This window comes from Belonocnema kinseyi, chromosome 5, assembly GCF_010883055.1.
Source record: "Belonocnema kinseyi isolate 2016_QV_RU_SX_M_011 chromosome 5, B_treatae_v1, whole genome shotgun sequence".
NCBI classification, from domain to species: Eukaryota; Metazoa; Arthropoda; class Insecta; order Hymenoptera; family Cynipidae; genus Belonocnema; species Belonocnema kinseyi.
This window is the reverse complement of record NC_046661.1, coordinates 95,649,164-95,665,385: the sequence shown is the minus strand read 5'-3', so window position 1 is coordinate 95,665,385 and position 16,222 is coordinate 95,649,164. Positions and strand designations below refer to the sequence as shown.

General features: G+C 22.5%; 1 protein-coding gene across 3 annotated transcripts in view; it reads left to right on the top strand.

The window, feature by feature from the left end:
• Positions 1-15,979, top strand: part of LOC117173123 (protein O-mannosyl-transferase 2) — a 55,638-nt gene extending 39,659 nt beyond the window's left edge. For all 3 annotated transcript variants that reach the window (XM_033361519.1, XM_033361518.1, XM_033361520.1), the window contains exons 8-15: positions 4,000-4,106; positions 4,176-4,368; positions 4,450-4,653; positions 9,592-9,743; positions 9,813-9,901; positions 10,057-10,205; positions 15,203-15,612; positions 15,680-15,979. In XM_033361519.1, the coding sequence (XP_033217410.1) occupies positions 4,000-4,106; positions 4,176-4,368; positions 4,450-4,653; positions 9,592-9,743; positions 9,813-9,901; positions 10,057-10,205; positions 15,203-15,612; positions 15,680-15,785 (1,410 nt within the window). In that variant the 3' untranslated portion in view covers positions 15,786-15,979. The remainder of the gene's footprint in view (positions 1-3,999; positions 4,107-4,175; positions 4,369-4,449; positions 4,654-9,591; positions 9,744-9,812; positions 9,902-10,056; positions 10,206-15,202; positions 15,613-15,679) is intronic.
• Positions 15,980-16,222: the final 243 nt, after the last annotated feature.

Genomic DNA, 16,222 nt, shown 5'->3' with positions numbered 1-16,222 from the left:
ACTTAAATAGCACGAGAATTCTGGATCAATCTGAAAAATCTCTATCCCTTCCACACACTACTCCTTTCCCCTGCCGAGTGAGTCACGCCTACCCCGAAAGGGTAATGGCTTAATGGTGCTTAATGGTGTAATGATTTTAAACGAATACAGCATATTCCGGGAAGATCTTACCAATATTTTAAAGAATTCACAGGAATTTAAAAAGATTTCAAGAATTTCAAAGATTTTACAACCTTTTAAAGATTTAAATTTTCAATTTTTGCAGAAGATTTGAGGAAAATCTCACAAATATTCGAAAGAATTGACAGAAATATTAATAAGTTTCAAACCTGTTCAAAGATTTGAAATTTCTAATTTTTAAAGAAGATTTCTAAAGATTTCACATAATTTTTATTTATTTCAATGATTTTAAACGAATACAAAAGATTTCAGGAAGATCTCAAAAATAGTTTACAAATTCACAGGAATTTAAAAAGATTTCAAGAATTTCAAAGCGTAAAAGATTCGAAATTTCAAATTTTTTTACGAAGATTTCACAAATATTTCAAATATGTTAATGATTTTAAAGTAATAAAAAATATTTCAGAAAGATCTCACAAATATTTAAAAGAATTTAAAAGGATCTCAAAATATTTCAAGAATTTCAAAGAATTGAAATTTCAAATTTTTTTAGAAGATTTTTAAAGATTTTACAAAAACTTTAAATAATTCAATGTTTTTGGACGAATACAAAAGATTTCAGGAAGATCTCATAAACATTTTAAAGAATTTACAGGAATTTAAAAATATTTCAAGAATTTCAAAGATTACAAAACCCTTTAGAGATTTTAAATTTCAAGTTTTTTTAGAATATTTCTAAAGATTTCACCAAATTTTTATTTGTTTCAATGATTTTAAACGAATACAGCATATTTTGGGAAGATATCACAAATATTTTTAATCGTTCACAAGAATTTTAAAATATTTCAAGAAATTTAAAACATCAAAGGTTTGAAATTTTCAATTTTTGTCACGAAAATTTCACAAGGATTTCAAAAATTTTAATGATTTTAAACCTTTTAAATATTTGAAATTTGAATGTTTTTTTTAGAATATTTCTAAAACTTTCACCAATTTTTCAATGATTTTAAAAGAATCCAAAAGATTTCAGGAAGATCTCACAAATATTTGAAAGAATCCACAGAAATTAAAAAAAATTTCAAATATTTCATAATATTTCAAAGATCTTAAAATATTTAAAAGAATTATCAACATTTCACAAAGATATCACAGATTTCAAAGGTTTAAAAATATTAGATTTTGAAGATTTCACAAAGTTTTTAATACTTTAAAAACATTTAAAGGACTTTAAACGATTTCCAAATTTTTTAGGACATTTCAAAATATAATAGAAAACTATTTTTTCTCTGCATGTTAATCTTCTTGTCTCAAAACTTTTCTTGTCGGTTAAAATTTCAAGTATTCCAATTAAATATTTATCATTTTAATTGAAAATTCATCTTTCAGGTTGGAAATAAAATTATTTAATTGAAATTTAAACTCTTGTTAAAAAATTTTTTGTTGTAGATTGAAATTCATTTTTTTAAATTATCTTTTTTAGTTGTAAATTCGTCTTGTTTGGTAGAAATTAATCTTTTTGTTCCAAAATTCAATTATTTTAGTTAAAGATTAATAATTTCAGTTAAAAATTCATCTTTCTTGTTTAAAATTCAACTATTCCAGTTAAATATTTACCATTTTTATTTGAAAATTCATTACCATATTTGAAAATGTAACTAATTTTTTGAAAGTTATTTTTTTGTTTGTTGAAAGTAATTTTTTTAATTGAAAATTAAACTTATTTCAAATGAAAATTCCATAGTTGTAGTTGATAATTCATCGGATTGGTTAAATATTAATTTTTAAATATTGAAATTCAATTATTCAAGTTTCGGTTGACAGTTGATCTTTTTAGTAATTTTTTTTTTAAATTCTTGTGCTTGGTTTAAAATTAATTTTTAAACCGAAAATTTTACTATCCCATTTTTTGGTAAAAATAATTTTTTGGTTTATTTCAAAATTCAACCATTTTGGTTGAAAATTTATTTTGTTTAATTTAAAAGTAAACTATTTCGTTAAAAATGCATGTATTTTGTTGAAAAATTGTATTTTTTGGCAGAAAATGAATCTTTTTATTTGAAAATTAATCTTCTTGTTTAAAAATGTATCTTTTGGTTAAAAATTCAAGTGCTTCAGTTAAACATTGACAATTTTAGTTGAAAATTCATCTTTTTCGTTGGAAATAAAATGATTTATTTATTTAAAAGTTGAAAAATGAGCTGTTTGATGGGAAAGTTGTTTTCATTTTTGGACTAAAACTTTTTTTATTTAATTTTTGGTTGATAAATTATCTTTTTTAGCTTAAAATTCGTATTTTTTTTGTAAAAATTAATCTTGTTGGCCCGAAATTCAATTATTCTAGTTAAAAATTCACAATGTCAGTTAAAAATTATTCTTTCTGCATTAAAATTTAACTATTCCAGTTAAATATTTACAATTTTATTTGAAAATTAATCACTATGGTTAAAAGTGTAACTATTTGAAAGTTAGTTTTTTTTTTGTTGAAAGTGATTTTTTAAATTTAAAATTAAAGTTATTTCAATTAAAAATTCTATAGTTGTAGTTGAAAATTCATATGTTTGGTTAAACATTAATTATTTTTAATTAAAAATTTAATTATTCAACTTCTTCTTGACAATTTATCTTGTTTACTAGTATATACATTTTTTGTAATTCTTGTATTTGGTTTAAAATTCATTTTTTAAACTAAAAATACTATCCCATTTTTCGGTGAAAATTATTTTTCTGTTTACTTCAAAGTTCCACTATTTGGTTGAAAATTTGTTTTGTTTAATTGAAAAGTCAACTATTTCGTATTCTTGTTTAAAAATTCATCCTTTTGATTGAAAATTCAAGCGTTCCGGTTAAATATTCATCATTTTAATTGAAAATTCATCATTTTGATTTAAATTTTGACTGTTCCAATTGAAGATTCATAATTTTATTTGAAAATTCGCCACTTTGGTTTAAAATTGAACTGTTTCATTGAAAATCTGATTCTTTTTTCGTTTGAAAATTAATTTTTCCAACATAATTCCACTTTGTGTAATAAATGGATATTTTTAGTGGAAAATTTAAGTATTTTTTCAAAATTAATTTATTTTGCAATGTTTTGCTCTTTCATTTTAAAGGATTTTTAGAATGATCGCCTTAAATCGTTAAAATTTCAAAGAGCTAAACTTAAGCATTGCAATTTTAATTGCTTCGTTTAAAAAACTTATTTGCTATTAAAATTTTTGAATTTTTATTCATAAATAACAATTCATTTCTTATTATTCATAGAAAAATTCGTATAAGTGGAAAAGATATTTAGAAGTTTTGAAAATATTCAAAATTAATTTAAAGTTTGAAATTATTTCCGAAACTTCGGTGTAAATAGCCATAGCCTAATGAAAAAAAAACGAAAGATTTTTGAAATTTTCGAAAATAATTTTAGAAGCGTTTTAAGAATTGCGAAAGGCTTTAAAATAATACAAAAATATTTTCTTAAGATTCCTAGGAAAGTTGAAATGATTTTTTATCTGGAAAAATTAATTATAAGAGAATATTTAAAAAGATTTTAAAAGAGTTTCAAAGAGTATTAATTTGAAATGTTTACTAGTTCTGAAAAAATTTCAAAAATAATTAAAAATTTGAAAAAGTGTAAAACAACATTCAGATTTTTCAAGATTTTGAAACAAATTTTGAAGCTTGTTAAGGCTTTTAATACTATTTAAAATTAAAATAATTTTACTTCTATTTTGATAAGACTTCAGTTAATAAAAAAATGTAGTGTTTCAATTTTTAATGTTTCCAGCTTAAAATTGCTTAAAAAATGATATGATTTTGAAAATTTCAGAATAAAGTAATGACTGTGTAGAAAAATGCTACTCGATATTTTCTAGTCTATTATCATTTCAGACGAATGTCGGAAAACATTTATTGGCGAGATGTGTTTGTTTAATTGTATTCCCAATTTTACTCTACATGGCCTTTTTCTACGTCCATTTAAATATTCTTAACAAAAGGTATAGTAAAATTTTGTATTTAATAAAGGATTATCTCAATTTATAAATAATTAAAATGTTAAAATTCAGTGGAAGCGGAGATGGATTTTATAGTTCGGAATTTCAGTCACTTCTGCAAGGAAATTCTCTGCATAATGCGACAATGCCTCGACAATTGGCTTATGGGGCTTCAATTACTTTGAAAAATCACAGAACTGGAGGTGGATATTTGCACTCTCATTGGCATATTTATCCAGAAGGAATTGGTGCTCGACAGCAACAGGTGCTTAGAAATTTTAATTGTAATTTCAAATTTAAATGTTCAAGATTTTAAGAAAATTGAGGGATTTTTTAAATTTTATAGATCACGACATACTCGCACAAAGATGACAATAATTTATGGTTAGTAAAAAAATACGATACAGAAGAAATACCAGAGAAACCAGTTTTAGTTAAACATGGCGATTTAATTCGTTTGGAACATGTTGTCACTCGAAGGAATTTACATTCTCACAAGGAAATTGCTCCGGTTTCTAAAAAACATTATCAAGTCACTGGCTATGGAGAGGTAATGATTTTTCTAAATTAATTAATTTTTTTTTAAATTACAATGGAAAATTGAATAACAATTATTCTTTATTTGTAAAAGTAGCTTTATATTACTTTATTTAACTGCTATATTTTTGTGGACAATTCGTTATTTCTTGTTGGTAGAAGATTAATATTCTTTGTTGAAAATTCAACAGCTTGTTTGAAATTATTGTTCTCTCTTGAATGAAAATTCTTTCTTAGGGAAAAATTCAATTCATTTTGAAACGTCTTTTTTTTTAATGAAATTCGAAATACTGAGTTAAAAATTAAACTCTTTCATTCAAAATTAAATTTTTTTAATGAAGATTCATCCTTTTAATTGACAATTCATCTCGTTGGTCAAAATATGAGCTATTTTGTTGAAAATTCGTTTATTATTGGGATGAAAATTAATTTTTTGTTTACAGAAAATTTAACTTCCAGTTGAATATTCCATCATTTTAGTAAGAATCTCATCTCTGGCTGACTATTAATTTTCAAACAAAAAATTTAAGTAATTTTTTTTTTTTGAAAATTCTCATTTTTAATTTCTTTCTTTTGCAATTTTTTTCTTTCTTAGATGAGAATTTAATTTGTTGTTGAAAAGTCATCATTTTTAGTGTATTAAACTATTTTTGATTAAAAATTAAAATCTGTTTTAGTTGAAATATCAGTAATTATATTTCTCGTTTAGACCTAATCTTTTTTAAATGAGAATAGAATTACTGGGTTAAAAATTCGTTTCGTGTTAAAAATCGTCTGTTTTGGATAAATGAACCTATTTTTGATTAAAAATTAAAATCTTTCTTGTTTGAAATATCCGAAATTAAATTTCTGATTCAGAATTCTTCGTTTTTAGAATGAAAAATGAATTACTGGATTAAAAATTAAACTGTTTTATTAGGAATTTTTTTTTTGCTTGAATCAGATTGATAATTTTATTAGAAAAAATAATCTTTTTCGTCGCAATATAAGCCATTTTATTGAAAATTAGTTTATTGTTTGGTTGGAAATTATTTTAATTAATGAAAATTCAACTTCCAGTTCTTTTTCTTTTATTTTTTATTTTCAACTTAAAATGTAAGTATTCCAGTTTCATGTTGAAAATTCTATTTTATGTTTGAAAGTTTGCACTTTTTGGTAGAAATTAATCAAGTCGTGTTTGAAAATCGTTTGTTTTGGTTGAAGTAAACTATTTTTTAATAAAAATTTTAATCTTTTTTGGTTAACATATCGGTATTTGAAAATTCATCTCTTCGATCGAAATATGAGCCATTTTGTTAAAAAAATTTCGTTTATTATTCGGATGAAAATTAATTTTTTGTTTACTGAAAATTTAACTATTCCAGTTCAATATCCCATTATTTTAAAATCTTATATATTTTGAAATCTTAGAAATCTAGTGTACCTTACCCTTTTTGAAATCTTTAAAAATTTCGAAATCCTTTTAAATCCTTATGAATTCTTTGAAATATTTATAAAATCTTTCTGAAATCTTTTGTCTTAATTTAAAATCATTAAAATATTAAAAATTTTTGTGAAACCTTTTTAAATCTTCTAAAAAAATGTGAAATTTCACATCTCTGAAAGGTTTTTAAATCTTTTTAAATTTCTGTGAATTCTTTAAAATATTTATGAGATCTTCCTGAAATCTTTTGTATTGGTCTAAAATCATTGAATTATTTTAAATGTTTGTGAAATTTAGAAATATGCTAAAAAAATTTGAAATTTCAAATCTTTGAAATTCTTGAAATATTTTGAAATCCCTGTGAATTCTTTCTGAAATATTTTGTATTCGTTTAAAATAATTCGAATATTTGACATTCTTTTAAAATTTTTTGAAATTCTTTCATTCTTTTGAAATCTTTCTGAAATGCTTACAACATTTTTTCAATATGTGTGAAATCTACGAAATATGTATGAGCTGAAATCTTTTGTATTAATTTGAAATCATTGAAATATTCGAAATCTTTTGAAATCTCCCAAAAAGTTTTTCAATATTACGACTCTTTGGCTGAATATGAATTTTTAAAATTAAAAATGTAACTATTTAATTTTATGTTGTTGAAATTTCTAATTTTTAGTTGAAAATTTGTCCTTTTTGTTAGAAATTAACCTTCTTGGTTGAAAATTCATATTTTTGCTTGAAAATTTAACAGTTTGTTTGCAACCCTTGTCATTTCTCGAATGAAAATTCTTTATTGGTTAAAAATTCAATTAGTGTTGAAAAGTCTTCTTTTTTGGTTGAATTAAACTATTTTTTAATAAAAATTAAAATCTTTTTTGGTTGAAATATCAACAATTATATTTGTCATTCAGAATTCATCTTTTTTGGAATGCAAATCAAATTACTGAGTTAAAAATAATTTTTTGTTTACTGAAAATTTAACTATTCCAGCTGAAGATTCCATCATTTTAGGGCGAAATTCATCTCTTTGGCTAAATATTATTATTTTTTTAATTAAAAATTAAATATTAAATTTTTGTTGAAAATACTCTTTTATAGTTAAAAACTTGTGTTTTTTTTGTAGAAATTGGTCTTCTGGTTGAAAATTCAAGTTTATTTGTTGCAATTTTTGTTCTCTCTTGAATGAAAAATCTTTCATACATACAAATTCAATTCGTGTTAAAAAGTCGTCTGTTTTGATTGAATTAAACTATTTTTAATTAAAAATTGAAATATTTTTTGGTTGAAATATCAGCAATTAAATTTCTCGTTCAGAATTAATCATTTTTAGAATGAAAATTGAATTTCTGGGTTAAAAATTAAACTCTTTTATTAAAAATTCGTTTATTATTTGGGTGAAAATTAATTTGTTGTTTATTGAAATTGAAATTTTTTAAGTTAAAAATTTAACTATTTAATTTTTTGTTGAAAATTCTCGTTTATATTTGACAATTTGTCCTTTTTATAGAAATTAATCTTCTAGTTGAAAACTCATCTTTTTGCTTGAAAATTCAACACTTTTTTGCAGTTTTTGTTCTCTCTTGAATGAAAAATTTTTCTTATATAAAAATTCAATTCCTATTGAAAATTCGTCTGTTTTGGTTGAATTAAACTATTTTTGCTTAAAAATTTAAATCTTTTTTGATTGAAATATCACCAATTATATTTCTCATCCAGAATTCATCTTTTTAGAATTAAAATTGAATTCCTAGGTTAAAAATTAAACTCTTGATTAGAAATTAATTTTTTTTTCATTGAATGTTTATAATTTCAATTAAAAAATAATGTTTTTCGTCGAAAGATAAGCCCTTTTTAATTGAAAACTAGTTTATCATTCGGCTAAAAATTAACTTATTGTTTAATGAAAATTTAACTGCCCATTCTAACTTTTTTTAAACTAATTTTTTCAACTTAAAATGTAACTATTCGAGTTGAATGTTCTGTAATTTTAATTAAACATTCATTTCTTTGGCTGAATATTAATTTTTTAAATTAAAAATTCAACAATTTAATTTTTTGTTGAAAATTCTCATTTTTAGTTGAAATTCTCATTTTTAGTTGAAATTAATCTTCTGGTTAAAAATTCCTCTTTTTGCTTGAAAATTCAACCGTTTTTTTGTGCAATTTTTGTTTTCTCTTGAATGAAAATTTTTTCTTGTATAAAAATCAATTCGTGTTGAAAAGTCTTTTTTGGTTGAATTAAACGATTTTTGATTAAAAAGTTAAAATATTTAATGAAAATTTAACTCTCAGTTCTAATTTTTTTTCAACTGAAAATGTTGAAAAATCATCTCTCTGACTAAATATTAATTTTTTTAACTAACAATTTAATTATTAAATTTTTTCTTGAAAATTCTATTAAAATCTTCTTTGTTTGGAATATTATCAATTAGATTTTTGATTCAGAATTCATCTTTTCTGTAATGAGAATTGAAATGGGTTAAAAATTAAACTCTTTTATTAAAAATTACATTTTTGGATGAAGATTCATAATTTTAATTGAAAATTCATCTCTTTCGTCGTTATATGAGCTATTATATTGAAAATTAGTTTATTCTTTGGCTGAAAATTAATTTTTTAAATGCAAATTAAACTATTTCAGTTCTTACTATTTTTTTAAATCTATTTTTTCAAATACAAATTTAACTTTTAAATCTTTTATTGAAAATTCTCTTTTTAGATGAAAATTCGCCCTTTTTTGGTAGAATATAATATTTTTGATTGAAAATTCAATTCCTCTATCAACAAAATCATCATTTTAGTTTAAAGTTCATCTTTTTGGTTTAAAAAATTCACTATTTTCTTTGAATATTAGTTTCGTTTCTTGTTGAAAAACTAATTTTTCTGATTAAAATGTAAAATTTCCATATTTGGTTGAAAATCGGTCTTTTCTAGTTGAAAATTCATCTTTTGCCGTAGATAACTAACCTTCCTGGTTTGAAATTTCTTCTTTTATGGTTAAGAATGTTTTATGAAAGATTAGTCCTTTGACTTGAAAGTTCAACAATTTGGATACATTTTTTTTTCTTGACTGAAGAGTCTTTATTTTTTTCAAAATTCGTCTTGTTGTCTTTTGAGCTTGAAAATATAACTATTTACTTAAAGTTTTATCATTTTATATTAAAAATTCGACAATTTGGGTATTTGGTTGTCAATGCAACAGTCTGGGTAAAAATTATGTTTTGTTGTTGAAATCTATTTTGATTGGAAAATTTTGTTCTTGAAAATTTAACTTCCGGTTTAAAAGTCAACTGTTTTTTTGTGCAATATTTTTATTTGAAATGTTAAGAATTTAAATAGTTTCAAATACTTTGATTTTATATTTAAGTATTCATTATACATATTGCACATTTTTTCAGGTATAAAAGTTTTAATTTTTATGAGAAATGACCAGAAACTTATTTTTTTAGAGGACTCTTAAATATTTATATTGATAAAAAAATAAAAAATCATAAATAAAGATTAAATATGTATTCTTTTTTTTTGCAGAATGGAACAGGAGATGCAAATGATGTCTGGAAGGTTTTGATCGATCATGGAAAGGAAGGAGATGTCGTTGAAACCGTCTCGAGTAAATTAAAATTCGTTCACTATTTACATCACTGTGCTTTAACCTGCAGTGGAAAAACTTTACCGAAATGGTTAGTTTTTTCTAATGAATTAATTAATCTCTCCTTGATTTTTATTTTAAATTTTGATTATATTTTCAGGGCATTTAATCAGCAAGAGGTGTCTTGCAATCCTAATATGAGGGACAAAAATGCCTTGTGGAATATTGAAGATAATAATTACGCCAAGTGTAAGTTTTTCAATTTCTAGTCACTTCCTAAAAAAATTAAACTTAAATTTAAAAAAAATTTAATTAATTAAATTAAACAATTAAAATTTTTAAAAAATTTTAATTAAAAGCTTTTTTTAAATATTGAAATATTTTATTTGAATTATTCTTTGCAGTGCCGAATGTGAGTTTCCAAGTTTACGCGCCAGGATTTTTGAAAAGATTTATAGAATCGCATGCTGTAATGTTGCAAGGAAATTCTGATTTGAAAGTCAAAGAAGGAGAAATTTCTTCGAAGCCTTGGCACTGGCCTATTAATTATAGAGTAAGTATTTTGCTTAAATAGGGTGTCTACTCAACCTGCAAACCCTGGAAAAATCTGGAAATGTCAGAGAATTTTTTCGAGAGTGTGCTTCTTTTTTATTAATTGCAATATAAAATTGAATAATAATTATTCTTGATTTTTAAAAGTAGCTTTATTTTCCTTTATTTAAATGTTATGTTGAAAATTCGTTCTTTTTTAATGAAGGTTTTTAACTGAAACTTGAACTATTCTATTTTTTGTTGAAAGATAATCTTTTTTAGTTGTAAATTCAAGTATTTGGTTCAAAATAATGTTTTTTGATTTTCTTCTTTTTGTTTGAATTAAACTATTTTTGATAAAAAATTGCATTCTTTTTTGGTTGAAATATCAACTAAATTTATCGTTTAGAATTATCCTATTTTTGCATGAAAATTAATTACTTGGTTGAAAGTTACTCTTTTGTTAAAAAGTAATCGTTGTGGTTAAAGATTTATAATTATAATTGAAAATTCATCTCTTCGCTTACAAATTGTGATATTTTGTTAAAAAATTCGTTTTTTCCTTGGCTGAGAATTAATTTTCTTACTGAAAATGTAACAATTCCAATTAGAACTTTAATTATTTGTTTAAAAATTTGTTTTTCTGTTAAAAATGAATTGTTTCAACTGAAAATTTAACTATTCCAGTTGAATATTTCATAATTTTAATTAAAAATTAATTTCTTTGGTTGAACGTTATTTTTTTAAAACTAAAAATGTAACTATTTAAATTTTGGTGACAATTTAATTTTTTAGTTAAAAATTCGTTTTTTTTGGTATGAATTAATCTTTTTAGTTAAAAATTAAACTATTCCAGTTGAAGATTCATAATTTAAGTTAAAAATTCGTCTGTGTCGAAAATGCATTATTTTAGTTGAAAATTCATAACATTGTTTGAAATTTTTCGTTTAATTAATTTTTTTAACTGAAAATTACACTTTTATTTTTTGTTGAACATTAATCTTTTTAGTTGAAAATTTAAATCTTTAACTGTAAAGTTGTTCTTTTGCTTGAAAATTTATCAGTTTGTTTTTAACTGTTTTTGATTAAAAATTAAAACATTTTTTTTCCGTTCAAATATCAACGATTATATTTTTTGTTTAAATTTCATACTTTTGTTGTTGAAAATTCAACTAATTAAATGAAAGTTAAACTCTTTTGTTAAAAATTATTTTGTTGTTATCAAAGATTGATCATTTCAATAAAAAATTCATCTCCTTAGTTAAAAATTGAATATTTGGTTGAAAACTTATTTTTTCTTTAACTGAAAATTAATTATTTTAATGAAAGTTGAACTATTTCAATTGAAACTTAAATTTTGTTTGGTATTTGATTAAAAATATGTTCTTTTTGATTGAATTAATCTATTTTTGATAAAAAAATTTAATATTTTTGGGTTGAAATATCAACTAAATTTATCGTTCGGAATTAAACTTTCTTTTAAAATCAAAATTAATTACTTACTGGAAAGTTACTCTTTTGTTGAAAACTAATTTTTGTGTGTAAAGATTTATAATTTTCATAAAAAATTCATCTCTTCGGCTACAAATTGTGATATTCCAATTGAATATTCCTTCATTTTAATTAAAAATTCATTTCTTCGGTTGAACATTAATTTTTTTAACTAAAAATTTAACTATTAAAATGTTGGTTGACCATTTAACTTTTTTAGTAGAAGATTCCTCTTCTTTGGTATAATATAATCTTTATAGTTGAAAATTCATCTTTTTTATTAAAAATTCAACTATTCCAAATGAAGATTCATAATTTCAGTTTAAAATTCAACCTTGTTGAAAATTCAACTATTGCAGTCGAAGATTTATTATTTTAGTTTTAAAATTCAATAATTTCTTAGAAATTTATTGTTTAATTAATTTTTTAAACTGAAAAATAAACTGTTTCATTTTTGTTGAAAATTATTCTTTTTTAGTTAAAAATTTAACTATTTGACTGAAAAGTTGAAAATTCATCTTTGTTGAAAATTTAATTCTTTGCTTGATAATTCATCAGTTTGTTTTTAGGGATTTTTCTCTCTTCACTAAAAATCTTTTCTTAGTTGAAAATTCAACTGATTAAAAATTGAAAAATTTTTTATTTTGAAATATCAGTGATTATATTTTTTGTTTAAAGTTCATATTTTGTTTTGAAAATTCATCTCCTTTGTCACAAATTAAATATTCAGTTGAAAACTTATTTTTTATTTAGCTGAAAATTATTTATTTAATGAAAATTTAACTATTTCAATTAAAACCTTAACTGTATTTTTGTATTGTATTTTATTTGGTTGGAAATTATGTTCTAAAACTGGAAATGTACGACGTTTTTTTTTGAAAATTATTTTATTTTGAAATGAAAATGTAACTGTTCTAATTGAATTTTCCATCATTTAGTTAAAAATTCATCTCTTTGGTTGAACATTAATTTTTTTAACTCAAAATTTAAGTATTCAATTTTTGGTTGAAAACTGATCTTTTTGTTTAAAAATGTATTTATTTCAGTTGAATATTCATCATTTTAGTTGAAGATTCATAATTATAGTTTGAAAATTTGTTTTTCTGGTATGAAATTTATTATTTTTTTTAACTGAAAATTTAACTATTCTATTTTTTGTTAAAAACAGTTATTTTTTAATTAAAATTTAGCTATTTGGTTGATAACTGATCTTTCTTGTTCAGAATTCATCTATTCTGTTGAAAAATCGTTCTTTTTTGGTTAGAAAATTCATCTTTTTGGTTGAAAATTTAACAGTTTGTTTGAAAATTATTTTTTTAACTGAAAACTAAACTATTTTATTTTTAGTTAAAAATGGAACTATTTCATTGTTAGTTGAAAATTGATATTTTTTAGTTAAAAATTCCTATATTTTGTTAAAAAATCGTTCTTTTTAGGAGAAAATTATTATTATTATTTTTTTGAAAATTGAAGTATTCCAGTTGAATATTTATCAGTTTAGTTAAAAATGTTTTTGTTTTTGAACATAAAACTGCTTGGTTGGAAGTTAAACTCTTTTGTTAACAATTTTGGTTTTGTTTTAATATTCATTTATTCCAGTTGAAGATTCATCATCTTAATTAAAAATTCGTCAATTTGGTTGAAAATTAATTTTTGAATTGAGAACTGATCTTTTTTAGTTAAGAATTCAACCATTTGGTTAACAATTTGTCTTTGTTAATTACAAAAATCGTCTTATTTTATTTTTTGTTTAAAAATTAGTCTTCTTGTTTGAAAATTGATCCTTTCGATTTAAAAATCAAATTTTCCAGTTAAATATTCACAATTATAATTAAAAATTCACAATTTTGGTTGTAAATTAATTTTTTAACTGAAAATTTAAGTATTTGGTTGAAAATTGGTCTTTTTTAATTCAATAATCGTCTTTTTTTATATAAAATTAATCTTTTTGTTTTAAAATTTTATTTTTCGGTAAAATTTATTTTTTTGAATTGAAAATTAAACCCTTCCATTTTTGGTTGAAAAGTGATCTTTTTTAGTTAAAAATTCAACTATTTGGTTGAAAATGTGTTTTTTTTTTTAGGAAAAAAAGGACTATTTCGTTTAAAGTTGATTTATTTTGTTGAAAAATCTTCTTTTTGATAGACTATTAATTTTGTTGTTTGAAAATGTAAGTGTTTCAGTTAAATATTCACCATTTTAGTTGAAAATTCATTTTTTTTAAATAAAACTACTTGGTTAAAAGTTTAAACTCTTTCGTTAAAAACTCATATTCTTATTTAAAATTCATCTATTCCAGTTGAAGATTTATTATTTCAGTTGACAATTTATTACTCCGGTTTGATTTTTTTTGCGTGAAAATTTAATTTTTGGAACTGATCATTAAACTTCACCATTTTTATTTGGAAATTGATCTTGTTTAGTTAAAAATTAAACTATTTGGTTGAAAAGGTGTCTGCTTTTTTAGTTGAAAACAAAACTATTTCGTTGAAAATTTATGTATTTTGATAAAACATCTTATTTTTGGTAGAAAATTAATCTTTTTGTTTAAAAAATTCATCTCTGTGGTTGAAAATTCAAGTTTTCCAGTTAATTATTATTTACTATTTTAGTTGAAAATTTATTTATTTTTGTTAAAAATAAAACCACTTAATTGATATTTGAACACTTTTGTAAAAATTTATCTTTTTCATTTAAAATTCGTCTATTCAGGTTGAAATTCTTCTATTTAGTTGAAAATTGAACTGATTGATTGAGAATTCATATATTTTGTTAAAAAAATCCTCTTTTTGTTAAAAATTTTATCTTTTTAGTCGAAAATTCTTTAGATTGGTTACAAATTAATTTGTTTAATTTATAATTGAACTATTCCATTTTTGGTTAAAACTTTGTCTTTTTTATTTGAAAATTCATGTATTTTGTTGGATTTATCTTTTTGGTAAAAAATTAATCTTCTTATTTTGTAAATTCATCTTTTTGGTTTAGGAATGTTTGTTGTTGTCGTGGAAAAGTAATTTTTTAAACTGCAAATTAATTTTTTTACTAGAAATTTAAGTACGCATTTCTTAGTTGAAAATATAACTATTTGGCTGAGAATTCACGTATTTTGAAAATGTAATATTTTTACTTGAAAAATCAGGTTTTTGAAGCGTTTCAAATTGAATTTAATATAGTTCCCACATTAATTTTGTTTCGGAATATGCATTAAATTTTATGTATAAATTAAATAAAATAAATTCAAATTCATGGACTTACGAGACAAATTCAAGAAATGATTAATTACGTTTTTAGTATTATTTAATTATTTAATTAATCGATGGCGCTAATGTATTTTATAATATCTTGTAATATAATTTGTTAAAACTTCCTAAATTGAACTTTTTCATTTTTTCTCTAGAAGCTGAAAAAAACATTATTTATAATAAACTCGTGAAGCCCTATATTCCGAGAGAATTGTTGTAAAAAATGCGAAATATTTTAATGGCTTCATACTCCTAATTGAACTGCTGATTAAATTTTCTTTCACAGGGTCAATTTTTTTCTGGAAACGAGCAGAAGATTTATTTGCTCGGAAACCCGATAATTTGGTGGGGAAATCTGCTGTTTCTTGCCATTTTTATTTTTCTTCTTATACACGCCGCTGTGAGAGAACAACGCGGGCTTGTAGAAACTACGGCTGGTGTGGAGCAAAGAAGAAAAATTATGAATGCGGGAGGCTGGCTTTTTATTGGATGGCTACTTCATTATGTTCCTTTCTGGGCTATGACTCGGATTTTATATTTTCATCACTACTTCCCAGCATTACTTTTTAATTCTATGCTGACTGCTATAACTTTGGATCATATTGCAGAGAGCATTTTGATTTTCTTTCCGAATAGGATAGGAAAAACGGTTTATCATATATTGGCGGCTTTTTTTATATCAACTGTTGTGTATAGGTAAGAAAAAATATTTATTTATTTAATTAAAATAGATAAAAGACTAAAAAAATTTTTTTTCAATTAGCTTCTACCTATTTTCGCCATTAGCTTATGGGATGGAAGGACCTTCTGCAGCTGATGCTAAAATTTCGATGCATTCGCTGCGTTGGATGGACACTTGGGAATTTTAAAGAAAATAATTCTAGAATTTATTTTTTAGAATCTTGAATTTGATATACGTACGTACTTAATTATTATTTGTGCATTGAATTCGGAAAGATTCGGTATTTATTGTATTTATTGTGAATTACGTATTCACGCTGAATTTTGTGTACTGACTGTTATGGCTCTACGAGGAATTTTTATGTTTTTTTACGGATTTATACATTTATAGAAATAAGTAATAAACTTGATGCTTTCAAGTTATACCAAGAGAGTTATTGGAAATTATTTGAGACTCTTATAAACAGTGACTTATAAGATATTTTATTATTTAAGTAAAAGTTATTTTTTTTTAGGTTAAATGATTTATAATAATTGAGGGGTTAACCGCTGCATTTATTCCTTTGCATTCTTTAATTTCTTTTAAATTTGTTCAATTTTGAATCCTCTAAATTCGCTTAAAGTC